This window comes from Podarcis liolepis (genome assembly GCF_965112155.1).
Source record: "Podarcis liolepis genome assembly, chromosome: 10".
NCBI lineage: Eukaryota > Metazoa > Chordata > Lepidosauria > Squamata > Lacertidae > Podarcis > Podarcis liolepis.
Window position 1 is genome coordinate 8895639 of NC_139562.1, and position 16096 is coordinate 8911734.

General features: G+C 45.0%; 1 protein-coding gene across 2 annotated transcripts in view; it reads right to left on the reverse strand.

Annotated features, from left to right (window-relative positions):
- Positions 1-16096, reverse strand: part of MKLN1 (muskelin 1) — an 86337-nt gene that overhangs the window by 33127 nt on the left and 37114 nt on the right. For both annotated transcript variants that reach the window (XM_083461160.1, XM_083461161.1), the window contains one exon: positions 8038-8150. In XM_083461160.1, coding sequence (XP_083317286.1) covers positions 8038-8150 — 113 coding nt within the window. The remainder of the gene's footprint in view (positions 1-8037; positions 8151-16096) is intronic.

Here is a 16096-nt window from a genome sequence, read left to right on the forward strand (position 1 = left end):
AGACTTAAGCCCTGCTTGTAGAAGGGAAAGCTTGAATTCATGTCCCTGTGGGCTTTACAACACACCACCCTCCGAACCACTTGCATGAATAAGAAAGGAACTGAACTTTGGGAGGCAGAATCTTTGCCTTCACGATTTTGGAATCAAGCTTTCAAATGAAATGTTTGGTCTTAAGGAGCTTTGCCTGCGAAGGAGTTGAGGCGGAAAGGCTCTTAAGAACGCTGATCTCGTAACATGCTGCAGGATGCTACATGCCCGGGCTGCTGAGAGATCTTGGTAGCGCTTTTCACAAGAAAGGAACAGGAAGTCTGGAACAGAGACTGCATTCGACTGCAAATACTTTGGCTCCGCTCAGAACACTTGAGAACTGCCAGATACAAAGGAGTGAAGGGGAAATGGAGAAAATGGGAGTGACCATAACAAGGCATTTCTCTATCTCCAGTGCTATTCGGGACTCTCCCCACCCCCCTCTGAAAATGTAGGACAGAGGGCTAGTATACTAGGAAAGTCCCCCACTCAAATTAACTTCAGTCACTAGGAAGCTCACAGGAGAGGCTTGTTCTCCAGATGCCAACTACGTTTTAGTGCTACATCCAAACGTAGCATTTTTCAACACCATATAAAGTCTGTGACGACACGCTGCAAAACATTTTGCTGTCCGATATTCATATGCGTTCTTCGTGGCAGTTTCTATTTTGAAATGAAATAGTATTAAAAGCAAAGCAGTGCCAATTTAGACAGGGGTCGGTTTACGTGCAGCACTGAAAACAATGGACTGTTTATGGTGAACTGCATAGGTGGTTTCATCCGATTCAGGAGGATTGTTCTCAAGTCCACAAGAGCGGCACCTGGGGACACTGTGGTGTAAAATAAGCGCAGCCAAATGTTTGCTTTGCTGTGTGGAGACATGCCTGGGAGCTGCTGCCAACTCAAAATAAAAGAACAGGCGGCAAAAAACAGGCAGTTGTCAAATGGCAGAATGCATGCTTTCTTCACAGGGGGCAAGTATATTGTGTTGTGTTGGTCTTATTTACAGATAACAATTCTGTCCGGAACAAGCTTAAAAGGTGCAGCAGAACACAGAACAGTTCATGTGCAGGCGACAGCTCTGAAATCTCAGAAGTCAAATCTTTGGAATATGATTGCTGTTCTTTACTCAGATCCCCTCCTCATTTTAGAATGTAGCTCTCACAGAAAGAAAACATAGAGTGAACACAAACATAGTGCAAAATTGGATTTTAAAGAATTTAAATTACCCCTTGGGAACAATCCAATGTTAGGCATAGTCAGAGCAGACCCACTTACATCAATGGACTTGACAATGGGTCTTCTCTGATGTATTTGGATCTCATCCATAATCTTTAAAAATAAGTAGTTTCAGACAGACTATCACAATGTTACTGTACGATATTGTCTCATTTGTATTTATTTAACGTTATTGCACTTTATACAGTATTCTTAATTCTTCAGCAAAATCTAAAAGACCACCAGTTAGATACACCTGCTTTATGGGTAGCAACCAAATCATAGACAGAGAAATTAAAAGTATACCTTGCCAACAAAGGTCTGTATAGTTAAAGCTATGGTTTTCCCATTAGCGATGTATGGAAGTGAGAGCTGGACCATAAAGAAGGCTGATCGCCGAAGAATGGATGCTTTTGAATTATGGTGCTGGAGGAGACTCTTGAGAGTCCCATGGACTGCAAGAAGATCAAACGTATCCATTCTTAAGGAAATCAGCCCTGAATGTTCACTGGAAGGACAGATCATAAAGCTGAGGCTCCAATACTTTAATAAATAACAACAACAACAACAACAACAACAACAACAACAACAACAACAACAACAACTAATTTTTTATTTATATCCCGCCCTCCCCAGCCGAAGCCAGGCTCATGAAAAGCCACCTCATGAAAAGAGAAGACTCCCCGGAAAAGACCCTGATGTTGGGAAAGATTGAGGGCACACGGAGAAGGGGACGACAGAGGACGAGATGGTTGGACAGTGTTCTCAAAGCTACCAGCATGAGTTTGACCAAACTGTGGGAGGCAGTGGAAGACAGGAGTGCCTGGCGTGCTCTGGTCCATGGGGTCACGAAATAAGAAATAACCCCCACACCTCCCTCTTTTAATTAAAATTTAAGCCCTAACCATGAACTGGTTCTGAAAGTTTTTATTTACTGCTTCCGTTTTGTTCTGTGTTCCAGAAGTATTTGACTCTGCTTAAAATATTTATTTCCATTCCTTCTGAAGCAAGACTATCTTCGAGATCAGCATCTTTAAAGTCCGTCCCCTTTAGCTCCTTTGGCAGACCAAGTAGTCAGAAGACCCAAGAAACAAGTCTGTGCTGTGTTTCCTTCCCCCCACCCCCACATAGAATTCTGACATGCAATCAAAATGCAGTGATAAAAAAGGGCTGTTACCACTGATGGCAAGCAACAAATGTATTGTAAAGTCCAACTATTTGCACAGCTAGTTGTTTATTAGTTTGTCAGTCATTTCCACCTCCTCTGATTATTCCGTGGGGGACCCAATCCACAAAATATTAATGGCACAGCGACTCCTACTAAAACAGGACAAGAAACGCAGAAAACAGTTAAACTACCGTATATTTCGCCCTATAGGACGCACTTTTCCCCCTCCAAAAATGAAGGGAAATCTGTATGCGTCCTATGGGGCGAATGCAGGCTTTCGCTGAAGATTGGAGAGCGAGAGGGGTCGGTGCGCACCGACCCCTCTCGCTCTCCAGGCTTCAGGAAGCTATCCGCAAGCCTGGGGAGCCCGCGGGAGTTCCTGCAGGGCTCCCTAGGCTGCAGATAGCAGCCTGCTGCCCGGAGCGCGGTGCGCGCTGAAGCTGCAGCTGGGGGGGGGTAATTTTTTTTCTTTATTCCCCCCCCCCAAAAAAAATTGGGTGCGTCCTATGGGCCGGTGCGTCCTATAGGGCGAAAAATACGGTAATTTGTTTATTGTGCTGCTTCTATTAAACGCTAATGAACAATTTATGATTTATTTATTTTTTAAATGCTTTTTATTGGTGTTTCCTTTAATACAAACAAACAAAATACAATTTATGATTTAGCAAGGGAAGAGCACTGGGACCAGACAACTCAAAACCAAAGCAGGGGCACTGCTTCATTCTCCAAGTGCTCAGAACAGTTTGTCCTAGGGCTGTTTTGAGGTTTTATGCCCATCAATGCAAAAAGGAAGTCCTTCCACCATTTCTCAGACAGACCACCAACATGGCATGAAAAATCGCATGACAGCCAAAAGGAGCAAATCGTTCTAGGAACATCACCATGAATTGCAGCTCAGGAATAACCACAAAAGATGTGTCCCATAGTTCCAAGAGATGACAAGCGTAACTTGATTGACTGATTGCCCAACTGCCTAAACTGATGCTGCCGCCAAGAAATCTGAAATATTTTTCAGGCTTTCAGCTGGCGTTGCCTCATTTTTAGAATTAAACTCAGGGTGGTGGTTTTATTCCCTGTACCTATTTGAAGAGTCCAAGCTGCTGTGCTGCATTAAATTTCCTGGGTGACATTCAACATCAAGATATGTGGGTAAGTCACCCTAGATTCTACGGAAAGGGAGGGAAGAATTTTGGCACTGCATTTAATATAATATGTAAACCTGGCCCAAGTCCCTTTATAAAAACCACACATGATTACAATGCTGCCATTTCAGTCTGCAATCTTATTTTTGACTAGTAAACCCATCTCCTCCTCTTGGAAAGCTTACATAATAACTGTGCATGGGTGTAGAAGCTTTACTTTCATACATTTGGCTATATCAGCTTTCTTCAACCTTGGGTTCCCAGGTATTGTTGGACTACAACTCCCATCATCCGTGACCACTGTCTCATCTGGCTGGAGATGATGAGTGGTTGGAATCCAACAATATCTGGACCCAAGGTTAAAAAACTGTGGACTATACTGTGACCTCTTTACGCTGGATCACCTTGTTAGAAGAAGAGGAGGAGTCTGGATTTGATATCCCGCTTTATCACTACCCAAAGGAGTCTCAAAGCGGCTAACATTCTCCTTTCCCTTCCTCCTCCACAACAAACACTCTGTGAGGTGAGTGAGGCTGAGAGACTTCAGAGAAGTGTGACTGGCCCAAGGTCACCCAGCAGCTGCATGTGGCGGAGCAGGGAATCGAACCCGGTTCACCAGATTACAAGTCTATTGCTCTTAACCACAACACCACACTGGCTCCACATTGTTACACCACATTGTTACACAATGTCTGGATTCCAGCTAGCTTTAGGACTAGCAGGCTCCTTTGGAGACTGATCCACCGCGAAGTCTAGGCCACCAGAGGCTTCTATTGCATGAGAGACATTACCAGCAGGATACAATGACATCGACCTTTGCCGTGTCCTTGCAAAAACAAACATTTGCTTCTGGATCATAAGCCGTCACCAGACAACAATTTTTATCCTCCTCCAACATTCCAGCAGCCATGCTCTCACTTTTCTATCCTCGGGGCAGGATAAACGCAGAACCAAAGACCCAAATGTTCAAACAAGACCTTAGGGACACCAAACAGCTGCAATGAGGAAAGATTTAAGTTCATCTCAAGATGGTTGGGAGAAAAGGGTTCTAAGCCAAGGCTTCTTCCAAGTGTTATGTTTTCTGGGGTGAGCATTCAAAAATTAAGTTCTTCTTCAATGGTGTTTTGAAGTGGCGCAATCCCAAGAGGATGGTACCACACCCCTCGGCCCACTTCAGTCAGCTCTGACAAAAGGGAAGAAATGCAAAATAGATCATGGTAGGATTCACCAATGGTCCCCACGGCTTCGTTTTCAGCCGTTCTGTTACAATGGACTGACTCCCTTGAGAGCAAAAAAATAGGCAAGTTTATAACGGAGCCACTACCAAACTGAAGGCTATAGGCACATCACCATTCAAACACACTCCTCCATTTGGTCCCAACCTTGCCTGATCACCTGCATATACTAGGAAGATGCAGCTGAAAGCTTTCACATCACCCGACAACACCATGGTGGCAGTTCAAAGGGCAGCTGAAAGTCTTCCTAAGGCATTGAGGGAGACGCACGTGAACAAGTCCCCAGTCAAGAGACTTGGCCTGAAAGTCATCTGCTAAATTTCATGGCTGATCAGCGATCAAGTCTAGGTTTCTCCACATGAGGACTCCACAGGCTTGCAATATAAGCCCTGTTCTACCCCAAGTTCTCTCACCTGTTTGGTAAAATAGGATGGACTGACTGTTGTCCCTGAACTTCCTGTGGTCCCTTTGTTTAAAGCGCTTTACACTACTGCCTGCTTTGCATCTATAGCCATGCACAGCCACCTCACGTGGTGGATATGAACCATAAACAAGTGAAAGATGTTCTTCCGTGCTCTGGGTTCAGTTTTCAGGTTTCTGGTCCCAGTGTCAGTTCTTTTAAGGTGCACGTGTCATTTGGCCGTTCATGTTTCACTGTATGTGAAGCCTATCAGCAGGATGGAATCCCAACCCCTCCTGGGATCTCAAATGTCCCCAATTATTACGAGGCTTGCTCCTTCCTCATGCTGCCACACCCTGCTAGCTCCTCCCAGCTCTGGGACATCGCATAGTTTGAGAGGCACAGGTATGTGCCATCTTAGTTGACATGCTGTCTTAGGAAGACCATCCTCGTTTCCTATACAAATATGCATGCTCTCTCCAACCCTGTCCACAGGACAGCCCGGGCCACCAACTCAGACTGCTGCAAACCTTGAAAGATCTTAACCGAATATAGGGAAATAAGCTTGCATGAGCATCCTCAAGATTAGCTACAATTTGGTCTCAGTTGTTTCTTTACAGTAATGGGCACATAACCCACCTAAACTCTGGTCAAATGTACCTTCTTCTCTTCTTCCCAGCCCCATGCTTTGATCCTGCAGGCAAGCTGGCGCAAGGAGCCAAGATCAAGGTGATGCAGAGCAGGGGTTTCAACCTATTCTCACTTAAGGGCGTTACAAATCTGGAGACACCAAGAGAATAACTTATTCTAAAGCTTTCTGGTAACCTGTAGTTGCCTGCCCAAGAAGATCCCCATTCACAGCCTTTAAAGTGGCAATTAATAGTCTGTTCCTACTGAGAAGTAAGTCTAACTAAGCTCACTGGAGTTTACCCCACAAATAACTGAACAAGATTGCAGCCGAAGCCTCACATGCAATACCAGCGTCGAGGTTCAGGATTTGAATAAACATGTTATAATTCAAAAGCAAAACATTTTTTTTCTTAGAATCCATTTGATATTCTCAACAACTCAGTACAACAGATTGTTCCTTTTAGTGGCTTGTTTATGAACAAGCTGCCCTTCCTCTCGCAAGAACATTGGAAGCATCTCCCTTGTTGAGCTTATTTATCCCGTTCCAACCGTGACCTTTGCAGTTGGCCTCGAGATTTTTGTCACAGTCCAGAAGCGTGAGTTTCCTGGCCCAGAAGCACACCGGCTGCTCTTTGTAGGGAGTTTGCTCCTCATCTGCAAGAGGAGAGCTACACCATACCCTCCTTCAAAATAATAAAATACTGGCTTACACAGCAGATTTAACACACACAGCATATACTTACATCTCCTCCTTAACTAACCCTCTATGATCAGGAGGCCTCCTTCCATTTGCAGAAGTAATGGGGATCCAGCAGAGAATACAAGGGAGTAGGTGGCACTCAGAGGGCTGCCCAACAGTGTTCGAAATTAGCCAGGCGCCAGGTGCATTTTGCACCTAGCTATCAGCCACTTGCGACCAAGTGAAGATGCCAGGGCGACAGGATTGTGCCTGACATCTCCACCATTTGGGGAATCATTGGATCTGCACTGTTTTCACATGCTACTACCCCATCAGTTGTATTTTATCTGCACATCCGGAATGAATTTCTAGAAGCAGAATGCTTTTTCTGTGCAGGCTGAGCAGGAGCAGTCACCGTGAAGAAAAAGAGGGTGAAATAGGTCGATGGACATGTGGACTGTCCCTGGATCAAGTGACTTTTCTTCTAAAACTCTTAACTAGCTCAAAGTTGTCATCTGAACTAGCCACATCAATCAGCCAGTCCATTGCCTGAAAAATAAGACTTTGGAGCCATCTTGCCCCAAAATGGCAACAAGACATTCTGTTTTGAAGACTGCAACCTTTGTTTAAGGAGTCACTTGGCACCTAGCTTATATATCTGAGTTTCTAACACTGTGACCCGACCCTCCAGGGGTATAAGGACAAGGGGAAATTGATCAAAGTCTTCCCCTATACCTTCCACTGGTAGATACGTCCCATGAGCAGAACTCTGCTCCTGAGATGCTCCCACCAGTGGAAGCTTGGTTAGGAACTAATCCTTAGCATTTTCATGCTGCTTTCAAATATGTCCAACATATTCTGCCTACAATTTTTTGTGCCATTTCTGCAACAATCCTGGAAGGCAGGCCAGTACTGTACCCCCGATACAGAAGCCCAAGGCTGAGAGAGACTTCTCCAAGGCCACCTTTGGACTGCCTGGAGGAGAGTTAAGCCAAGGACTCCCTGATTCACTCCTCACTCTCTCTTAGCCATTCTGCTGCACCAGTTCAGTCCCTGGGAGAGGGGAGGGGAGAAGAGAAAAGTCTTCCAAGTTTTACTCAAGTAAAACCCATTTAAAAATCATCCAACTTCCAGATACTCGTCTCTTCCCAAAGTTTCATTTAGTTAAGTGCTTCTTCTGTGTGTATATTTGGAGACATCCAGTAGTAGCTTTCGGTACTGATGTCTCCCATCAGCTCCAAACTCTTCATTAAATTTTTTTTATCATTCTGTTCTGCCAAAGCATCTTGTTTATTTCTCGGCAATGGAACGGCCAAACTTTTCCATCAACTATTATGAAATGCATTTGAAATCCAAAAAGGGTCATGACTTCATATTCTCTTAGAACAAGCACGGAGGGGATGGGAATGTTAAGTTTCCGACATCACTGCTGGCTCAAGGCTGAGCTACAATCAGGGTGTTTTTAAGAATTGTGTTGCCTTGGCAAACACCAGGCTTTGGTCACATGGCGCACTCATAAGAAAATGCTTGAAACTTGCCTCTTTTTCAGTATCTCTTGATATACACGTCCACTGGTTCTCCTTCACACTGTAGGCCCAGAAGTCAGCCAGGTCCTGAGTCCCGTCCCAGCCGCCAAACAAATATACTGTTTCTAATCAAAATTTCAGGAAAGAAAGGCATTAGTTTGTGAACAAAACAGATTGAAGCATGAGATCATCGTTAGAATGTTTGCTTGCAACATCTATAAACACTTTCCAAATTTCAGGGTGGCACTCAACCAAGTTTAAATCAGTGGAGGCCTACTGAAATTAATGGACCTAATTTAGTCATGTTCCTTAATTTCAATGGGTTGACTCCAAGGAAAACTTGCCTGAGTATCACTTCCTTCGGAATATGATAGCTTATCCATTAGGAAGCTGGTGGCAAACACTTAATGTAAAAAGCTAGCTGTATTCTAATGGGGCTTGGTCAAGATGTTCCTGGTCAGCTGTGTCCCTAACCGTTTGGAGGTTTTAGAAGCATATAGGCTTTGATACTATCTATATGAAAAGGATCTGGTTTTGTGCTAAGAAAGGCACTGAGTAGCTCTAACGGACCAAAGAGAGGTGGGAGTAAACAATGCTGTCCAATCAGATAAAAAAGAAAGGATAGATGAACACTCAAGTGAACCTCTTACACACTTAGGATTCAAGCAGGGTAAGTGCACAGAGGCCCTTAGAGATGTCCTGACCTCTGATGATCCTTCACAAAGAGCAAAGTGAAGTTGCAATTTCTGAGTTAAGTCTATACTTTAGTGAATGGAGGGAGTTCATCTCAGTCATAAGACATTATAGGTTGGCAAGTGGTAGCACCTGGGCCAGTTCTGCTTACACGCCCTCCCGAGACATCCAAATGGTTATCCCCTTCCTATACTTCTTAAGCGGTTTGGAAAGAAAGGACTCTGAGAGGAGAAAGGTGAGCAAGTGGGGAGGTGGGGACCTTTTGTAGCCCAAGGGCCACATTCCTTTCTAGGCAGCCACTGGAGGTCCAGATTGCTGCACGTGGCTATAGCCAGAAGCAAAAGTGGATGGAGCAACAAATGCAAATTTTATATTTGCTGTAGAGCAAATAGACACAGACACACACCTTTCTATCTTCCAACCAGACAAGCAGGAAGCATTTCCAGTGTTATAGGTGAAAACAATTGGGGTACAAAGTAGGGTTGGAGTGGAGTATAGCCAGGGGAGACATCCAAGGGGCAGATACAGAAGCGCGAAGGGCTGCACTTGGCCCTGTAAAATATCAGCTATCCAGAAGTGGTGGGGGAATTAGTCACTGGTTACTTGGCACCTAGTTGCACATTTCCTCCAGTTCCCAAACCTTTATCCTGAGTGTGGCTCAGTTTTACACCTATCAGAGAAGGAAACCACTTTGGAAAGAGCAATGGAGGGGAATCACAACCACAGATAAACCCGGTGGACCTCAGGAGGAAGAGGAGTAGGGAGATCGTGATGGCGGATGGAGGAGCTATTGTGCCAAGGGAATTTCTACTGCAACCTGCTCCCCAATGGCTTTATGCTTTCTTCAGACAGAGCACTGCTGCTTTTTTCCCTACTGCTAGAAAATGAAAAACGCTACGCAAGAGCTGCCCAGGTAACTGGTTAAGAGCCTCCCAACTACCACAAAACAGGTGAAAGAGGTAAGAGAAGAATAGTAGAATTGTAGAGCATAGCTGTCAACTTTTCCCTTTTCTTGCGAGGAATCCTATTCGGAATAAGGGAATTTCCCTTAGAAAATGGGAAACGTTGACAGCTATGTTGTAGAGTCGGAAGGGATCCCGAGGGTCACCTAGTCCAACCCCTTGCAATGTAAAGAAAAAGAAATCCTGCTCTATTTTTTATTTTTATTTTAAGTTAGCATCTTTTGGCAACTGCAATGCAGCTGGCACAGAATATAGCATTTAGACCAGCTGCTGGCTGGGGCTGATGGGAATTGTAGTCTAAAACACCAGAGGGCAGCAGAACACCTGCCTCCCACAACTGATCTTCTCAAGCAACACGCAGACGCAGGAGACAAAGTGCTGGGTGTTTCCTGGGCTGTCTTCTCAGTTCACATAGGGTGACAGCAGGCCTCAGAGCCTTCTGTCCTAGCAGACAGGCTGGTGTGGAAAGTGTTCCCTAAAGACAGTTGGGGCGAAATGGCTGCTTTGCCGGGGTAGGTGCTTAAGCCGACCCGAATGATTCCACGCCAAAACTACTTATTGAAATAAAATATTAACATATTAATTCAAAGACATCTGGGCAGCTTTCCACCCGACAGCAACAACGCATCTGTTTTAGAAAGGGATTTTAAAAGGAGGAGGATAGGAATTATTGACCCCTGTCTGCAGCAGTGCTAGTGGCTGCCACTGGCACCATCTCCCGGAGGTTACCTTGGGTCATTAACTTTAATTACCCTTCCTTTCTGGGCACAGGGCAGCCAATGTTCCTTGCAAAGAGCAAGTCCTTTTGTGTGCCTAAGTTCTCACAGCTCACAAAACCCACATTTGCCACAATGGCCCGATTGATAACTGAGGAAAAAACACAGAGATTTGGCACACGGTGCATATCCTACTGGACCTCGGGCAAAATGCCATGCAAAGCACGGAGAGGCTGCGTCGATCACAAACCTGAACTGAATCTGGTGGGAGCTGGGGGAAATAGCATGCACAAGAACTGAATCCATCGCCATCCTAGACTGAACTCTTAAGATCGCAGAAGGGACAGCAGAGAGGCAAGCTTGCTTTGCATCTCACTTTGCAACTGTGCCCGCCCCCCAGCTCAAAAGACAGAGGTACCATACTTCCTCAGCGGAATGAGCAACGTTTGCCTCTCTCTCCTCTTGTCTTGTCTCCTCAGCTGATACTATAAATAACAAGTTATTTTTGGTCTGCAATTGAACTTAAGAAGTACGGAACAAGCGCTCCCTTTGTAATGAAGTATTATCTTGATGCAAATCCTCGCTCCAGAATTTGCATCAGTCCCCACAGGAATGGAAAGAGAACCTAGATGAATCAATGGCCCAATGGCCTGTCTAGCGCAGCATCCTGTTCTCTCAGTGGACAACCAGGGGCCTATCGGAAGCCTGGAATCAGGACCGGATCGCAACATCACTCTCTGCTCCTGCTGTTTCCAGCAAGTGGGATTCAGGAGCATTCTGACAGGTAGAACAAAGCCCCCACCCCATTCCAAATTTCAAAGCCCTCATTTATAAATAAATCAGAACCAGGAAGACCATTTTATTCCCACCACCCCTTAAACACAAGTGTCTGTCCATCCTCTTCATCCACGCTTCCTATGAAGAATTATCTTGCCAGGCAGAATATTCCACCGGTGAATTGCTCTTAATTAGAAAGCTCTTTCCCCATGTTTAAGATAGAGCTCTTTTCTCCTTCAAGCCCTTTCACGCCATTCTGATGAGTCCTTAAGGTGATTGCCTGCGTCTCCTCTGCTGGCACATCTTCAGAATATTTAACGGCTGTTAAAACGCTCCTCGGAAATTTCCCCCTTCTAAGAGAAGCGTTCGTTTCTTTCATGAAAAAGGCCCAAGTGGCAGGGAGGTATTTTGACAGTCAACCTTTGCTCGCACACTCACAGTCAGGCCAGCCTTGTCCGTAATTAACCATTTGCTTGATATGCTTCACACACGCACTGCTCCCAAGGGAGCGTTTTCAAAACAGGCTAATATTCCCGTGTCTTCCACTTATAGTCTCCGAAGCCTATTGTTCCAATACATACCTTTCAAGCATTGTCCCTGCCTGACACCACCCCAGCTACTTTGACATCACAACCAGCAGCTTCTGCAATGCAATGCAAAACATGCATATAGCCAAGAAACCGAGTTAACAGAACATGTGCCAACTCCTTTTCATAGAATCACAGAGTTTAGGGGGAGGGGACCCTGAGGATCATCTAGTTCAACCCCCTGCAATGCAGGGATAAGCAGCTGTCTCATACGGGGATCAAACCTGCAGCCCTGGCATGATCAGCATCATAGTCTAACCAGCTGAGCTTTCCTATTATAGGAGCATAAAGCACAGCTGCTTGCGTAAATGTAAGCTCATTTTTAGAGCAGTAAAACACAGGAACATTAGGAAGCAGCATTATTCGGAATCAGACCATCTGGTTCAGCTAGCTGATCATAATCCATGCTGACCGACTGACTTATTTATTTGATTTATATACCGCCCTTCATCAGAAGATCTCAGGCTCCCCAGGGTTCCAGGCAGAAGCCGTTCCCAGCTCCAGCTGGAGATGGAGGGAATGCAAAGCAGATGCTCTTGCCACTGAGCTACAACTCCTCCCATTTAACACAGGAATGTTGTTGTTGTTTAGTCGTTTAGTCGTGTCCGACTCTTCGTGACCCCCTGGACCAGAGCACGCCAGGCACTCCTGTCTTCCACTGCCTCCTGCAGTTTGGTCAGACTCATGTTGGTAGCTTCAACAACACTGTCCAACCATCTTGTCTTCTGTCGTCCCCTTCTCCTTGTGCCCTCCATCTTTCCCAACATCAGGGTCTTTTCCAGGGAGTCTTCTCTTCTCATGAGGTGGCCAAAGTATTGGAGCCTCAGCTTCAGGATCTGTCCTTCCAGTGAACTCTCAGGGCTGATTTCCTTCAGAATGGATGGGTTTGATCTTCTTGCAGTCCATGGGACTCTCAAGAGTCTCCTCCAGCACCATAATTCAAAAGCATCCATTCTTCGGCGAACAGCCTTCTTTATGGTCCAGCTCTCACTTCCATACATCGCTACTGGGAAAACCATAGCTTAAACTATACTAACACGGGAATACTAAACCCCCAGTGATCAAGCCATGCAATAGCAGTCCAAATTACCACAGCAGAATACAGGAACCACCAATTTCACTAACAGAAAAATTAGTGGCGGTTATTCTCTAGAACAGGCATAGGCAAACACGGCCCTCCAGATGTTTCGGGACTACAACTCCCATCATCCCTAGCTAACAGGGCCAGTGGTCAGGGATGATGGGAATTGTAGTTTCAAAACACCTGGAGGGCCGAGTTTGCCTGTGCCTGCTCTAGAATCACCATCTAAACAAATGCAGCTTTGCTTCCCAGTTTGGGGGGGTGGGAGGAAGAAAGGGGTGACACCCTCAAAACTTACAAGGAGAGGAAGGAAGAACTTCCTGAAAGTAAGAGCTGTTTGACGGTAGAACGGACCTCCTTGAGAAACTGTGGACTCTCCTTCCTTGGAGGTTTCTAAGCAGAGGTTGGGTGGCCATCTGTCAGGGATGCTTCAGTTGAGATTCCTGCACTGCAGGGGGTTGGACTAGATGACCCTTGGGGTCCCTTCCAATTCTACGATTCTATGAATTCCTTATTCTAGAGACACAATGCTAGAAGCCCTGTTTCTTGTTAAAAAGACAAACCCCTAGTACTTGGGAGTTGGCTTGATTAGGAGATCTTAATTCGGAAGGTGGGGCAGGATTTATAGACTAGGAGATGCTCCCTAAGATTTTAAGCTTTAAGCTTGCTTGATGCCATCAGAAACAAGAGGCCTGACCTCCGGTTATGAAAGCACATCCCCGTATTGCTGCTTACAGCGACGCTGACGGGTTACGTAACCACCCTCCTCTGACAGGAATTATCATCAATTCCATAGCACTGTGAGAGCAAACACGCACACGGTTGCCCCTAACAAAGCGTCTACAGTGATGTCTCCTGGCTTCGCGAGGCACTAAGCAAAATATTAAAATGGATGCCCACAAGACATGCAATAAATTGGCAGGAGGGATCTCCTCCGTCAGGTAGCTGGCCAAGTGCTGATTCATCCCCACGCCAGGCGCTTTGCTATTCATAGCTTAGAAATATCATGTCACTTTTTATCTCAGTGGTGGTGGTGGGAGGCTGCCTCCAACTCTGGGACCCCAGGCAGCCATTTGCGCTAGACTGGCCAGAACCAGTCTTTTGGATTTATGCCCATAATGAGAAGAGGAGGGGCATGTTTATGGAAAGGAATAAAGTACAGGTGTCCGTCTGCCTCAAGCAAACCAGGGGTGTGTTGTTCCTCAGTGAGATTTCCAAGGGAAAATCCTCTGGGCGCTTCTTAACTAAAGAAAAAGGAAGCTTAAGTCCAATGCAACGGAGACAGGATTTCCATTTAGCAAGAGATTGTTCAGGATGGAGAAGGCCAATGTCACGTTCAATGGATCAAGGTAAGTCTCGGGCAGTAGAAAAATTAGGATGGGGGGGTGGGACAGAAGGGGAAGCTGTCCTGTGTTCAAAATAGGCCCCAAAGGTCATGTGGCAAATTGGAAGTTTTCCAGATGACGTTAAGGCAACTAACACTTACTTTTTCAGCTTGGAATAAATGAAATATGCATCTTCAAGGCGGCAGATGGAAAGCTATGTAGCTCAGCTTTATCAGAGACTTATGGAATGTGGTAGCAAGCAGAGGAGAGCTTCTCGTTGGCCGGTAAATCACTTACAGCCACTGAATATTGGGCTGGCAGGAAATACAGACTGAATATACAGGTGAGGGGCTGCTGAGAGGAGAGCAACAAGTGACAAGAGCAGTCCACCTTGAAATTCTGGCAGCGACTGACACACCTTTAAAATTCCTCAGCCACCCTTGGATTGTTCCAGATTGCACATCCCCAAAGTGTCAAACGAGCTTGAAATAGCAGGAGCACGAAATGTCCTGGTACTATTTGCCCGGAAAAATCAGGCAAATAGCCACTGGTCACCTGGACACGTGGCAGTTTTAAAACGACAGCAGGTGTACGTCATAATTTGTTGAGACAAACTGCAGAATTCCAGAAACTGGCCTCCCTACAAAGTAACTTCTGTCATGCACGTCAGAAGGCAATTTCCTATTCTATTTCTGCCAGAATAATAACGTTAAAAAGTATTCCGCTTTCTGTCCACTAGAGGGCGCTTCCCTGCTGCATTAACAATCCCTCTGGCATTTAACGGTATAACTATTATTTATTATGTGGCTGTTAACTAGAAGCTGTACAAAAATGATAAAACAATGTCCCCATACAAAATACTATGAACTAACAAAACAAACCATGAGGGAGGAAAGAAAATGAGGAGGAACGGTTAGGAGGCATATATATATATAACCAGAAAGCCCTTGGATTGCTTTAAAGTTGTTTTTCATTTATTTATAGGGTTTATATGCTGCCTTTTGAAACAAAAGTTTATCCAAGGTAGCTTAGAATCAGTATCTAAACCAGTATCTAAAAAGTTAAAACTGAAACAGCAGTATAAGACCATTCCGAATCTAGACCCTATAAAAGAATGCTTACAATTTTTAACAGAGAGCAGCAAAAGTTTAAAAATACAGGCCATCATTTTAGCCCAAACGCAGCCTGAAATACTTTAGTATTTTAAAGCCTACTCTAGGTCATTTCTCTTAATTCAGCATTCCTTGTACACATATATCTACCCTGGAAACTCTCTGGTAGAGGTTAAAAGCAAGCAAGCTGTACTTCAGAATGAAATAGCCTTTCTATTCAGAAATTTATTTACCGTATTTTTTGCACCATAACACTCACTTTTTTCCTCCTAGAAAGTAAGGGAAAATGTCCGTGCGTGTTATGGAGCGAATGCCTGCGGGTGGCGGGGGGGATCTGCTGCAGTCGTGAGCAGAGGATCCATGGTTCCCTTTCCTTTCCTCCTTCGTGGTTACAAAGCATGGATCCACATGGATCCTCAGGATTTTTGCATTGGGCTACTCTAAACTCACTGTCAGATCACATGTCTGTGGCCACAGCATGAACCACAAAAATCATATATCCACTATTTCGTTTAGAATATTTTTTTTCTTGTTTTCCTCCTCTAAAAACTACGTGCGTGTTATGGTCTGGTGCGTGTTATAGAGCGAAAAATACGGTACTTTTTACTGTGCTCCTCGAAGCCCTTATAACAGGTTACAAAACTGGGGTGCTGGTATGACCACAGTGACCTGAAAAATTGCAGCTAAGATTGAATAAAGTCTTCAGTGTTCAATGAAAATAAGAAGGGCGAGTGAGTCTATTTCAGAGCAACCTCTTAAACAGATGGCTCTGGGATACCAAAACATATTTGGGTGATCTGAAATCACCCAATAGGAGT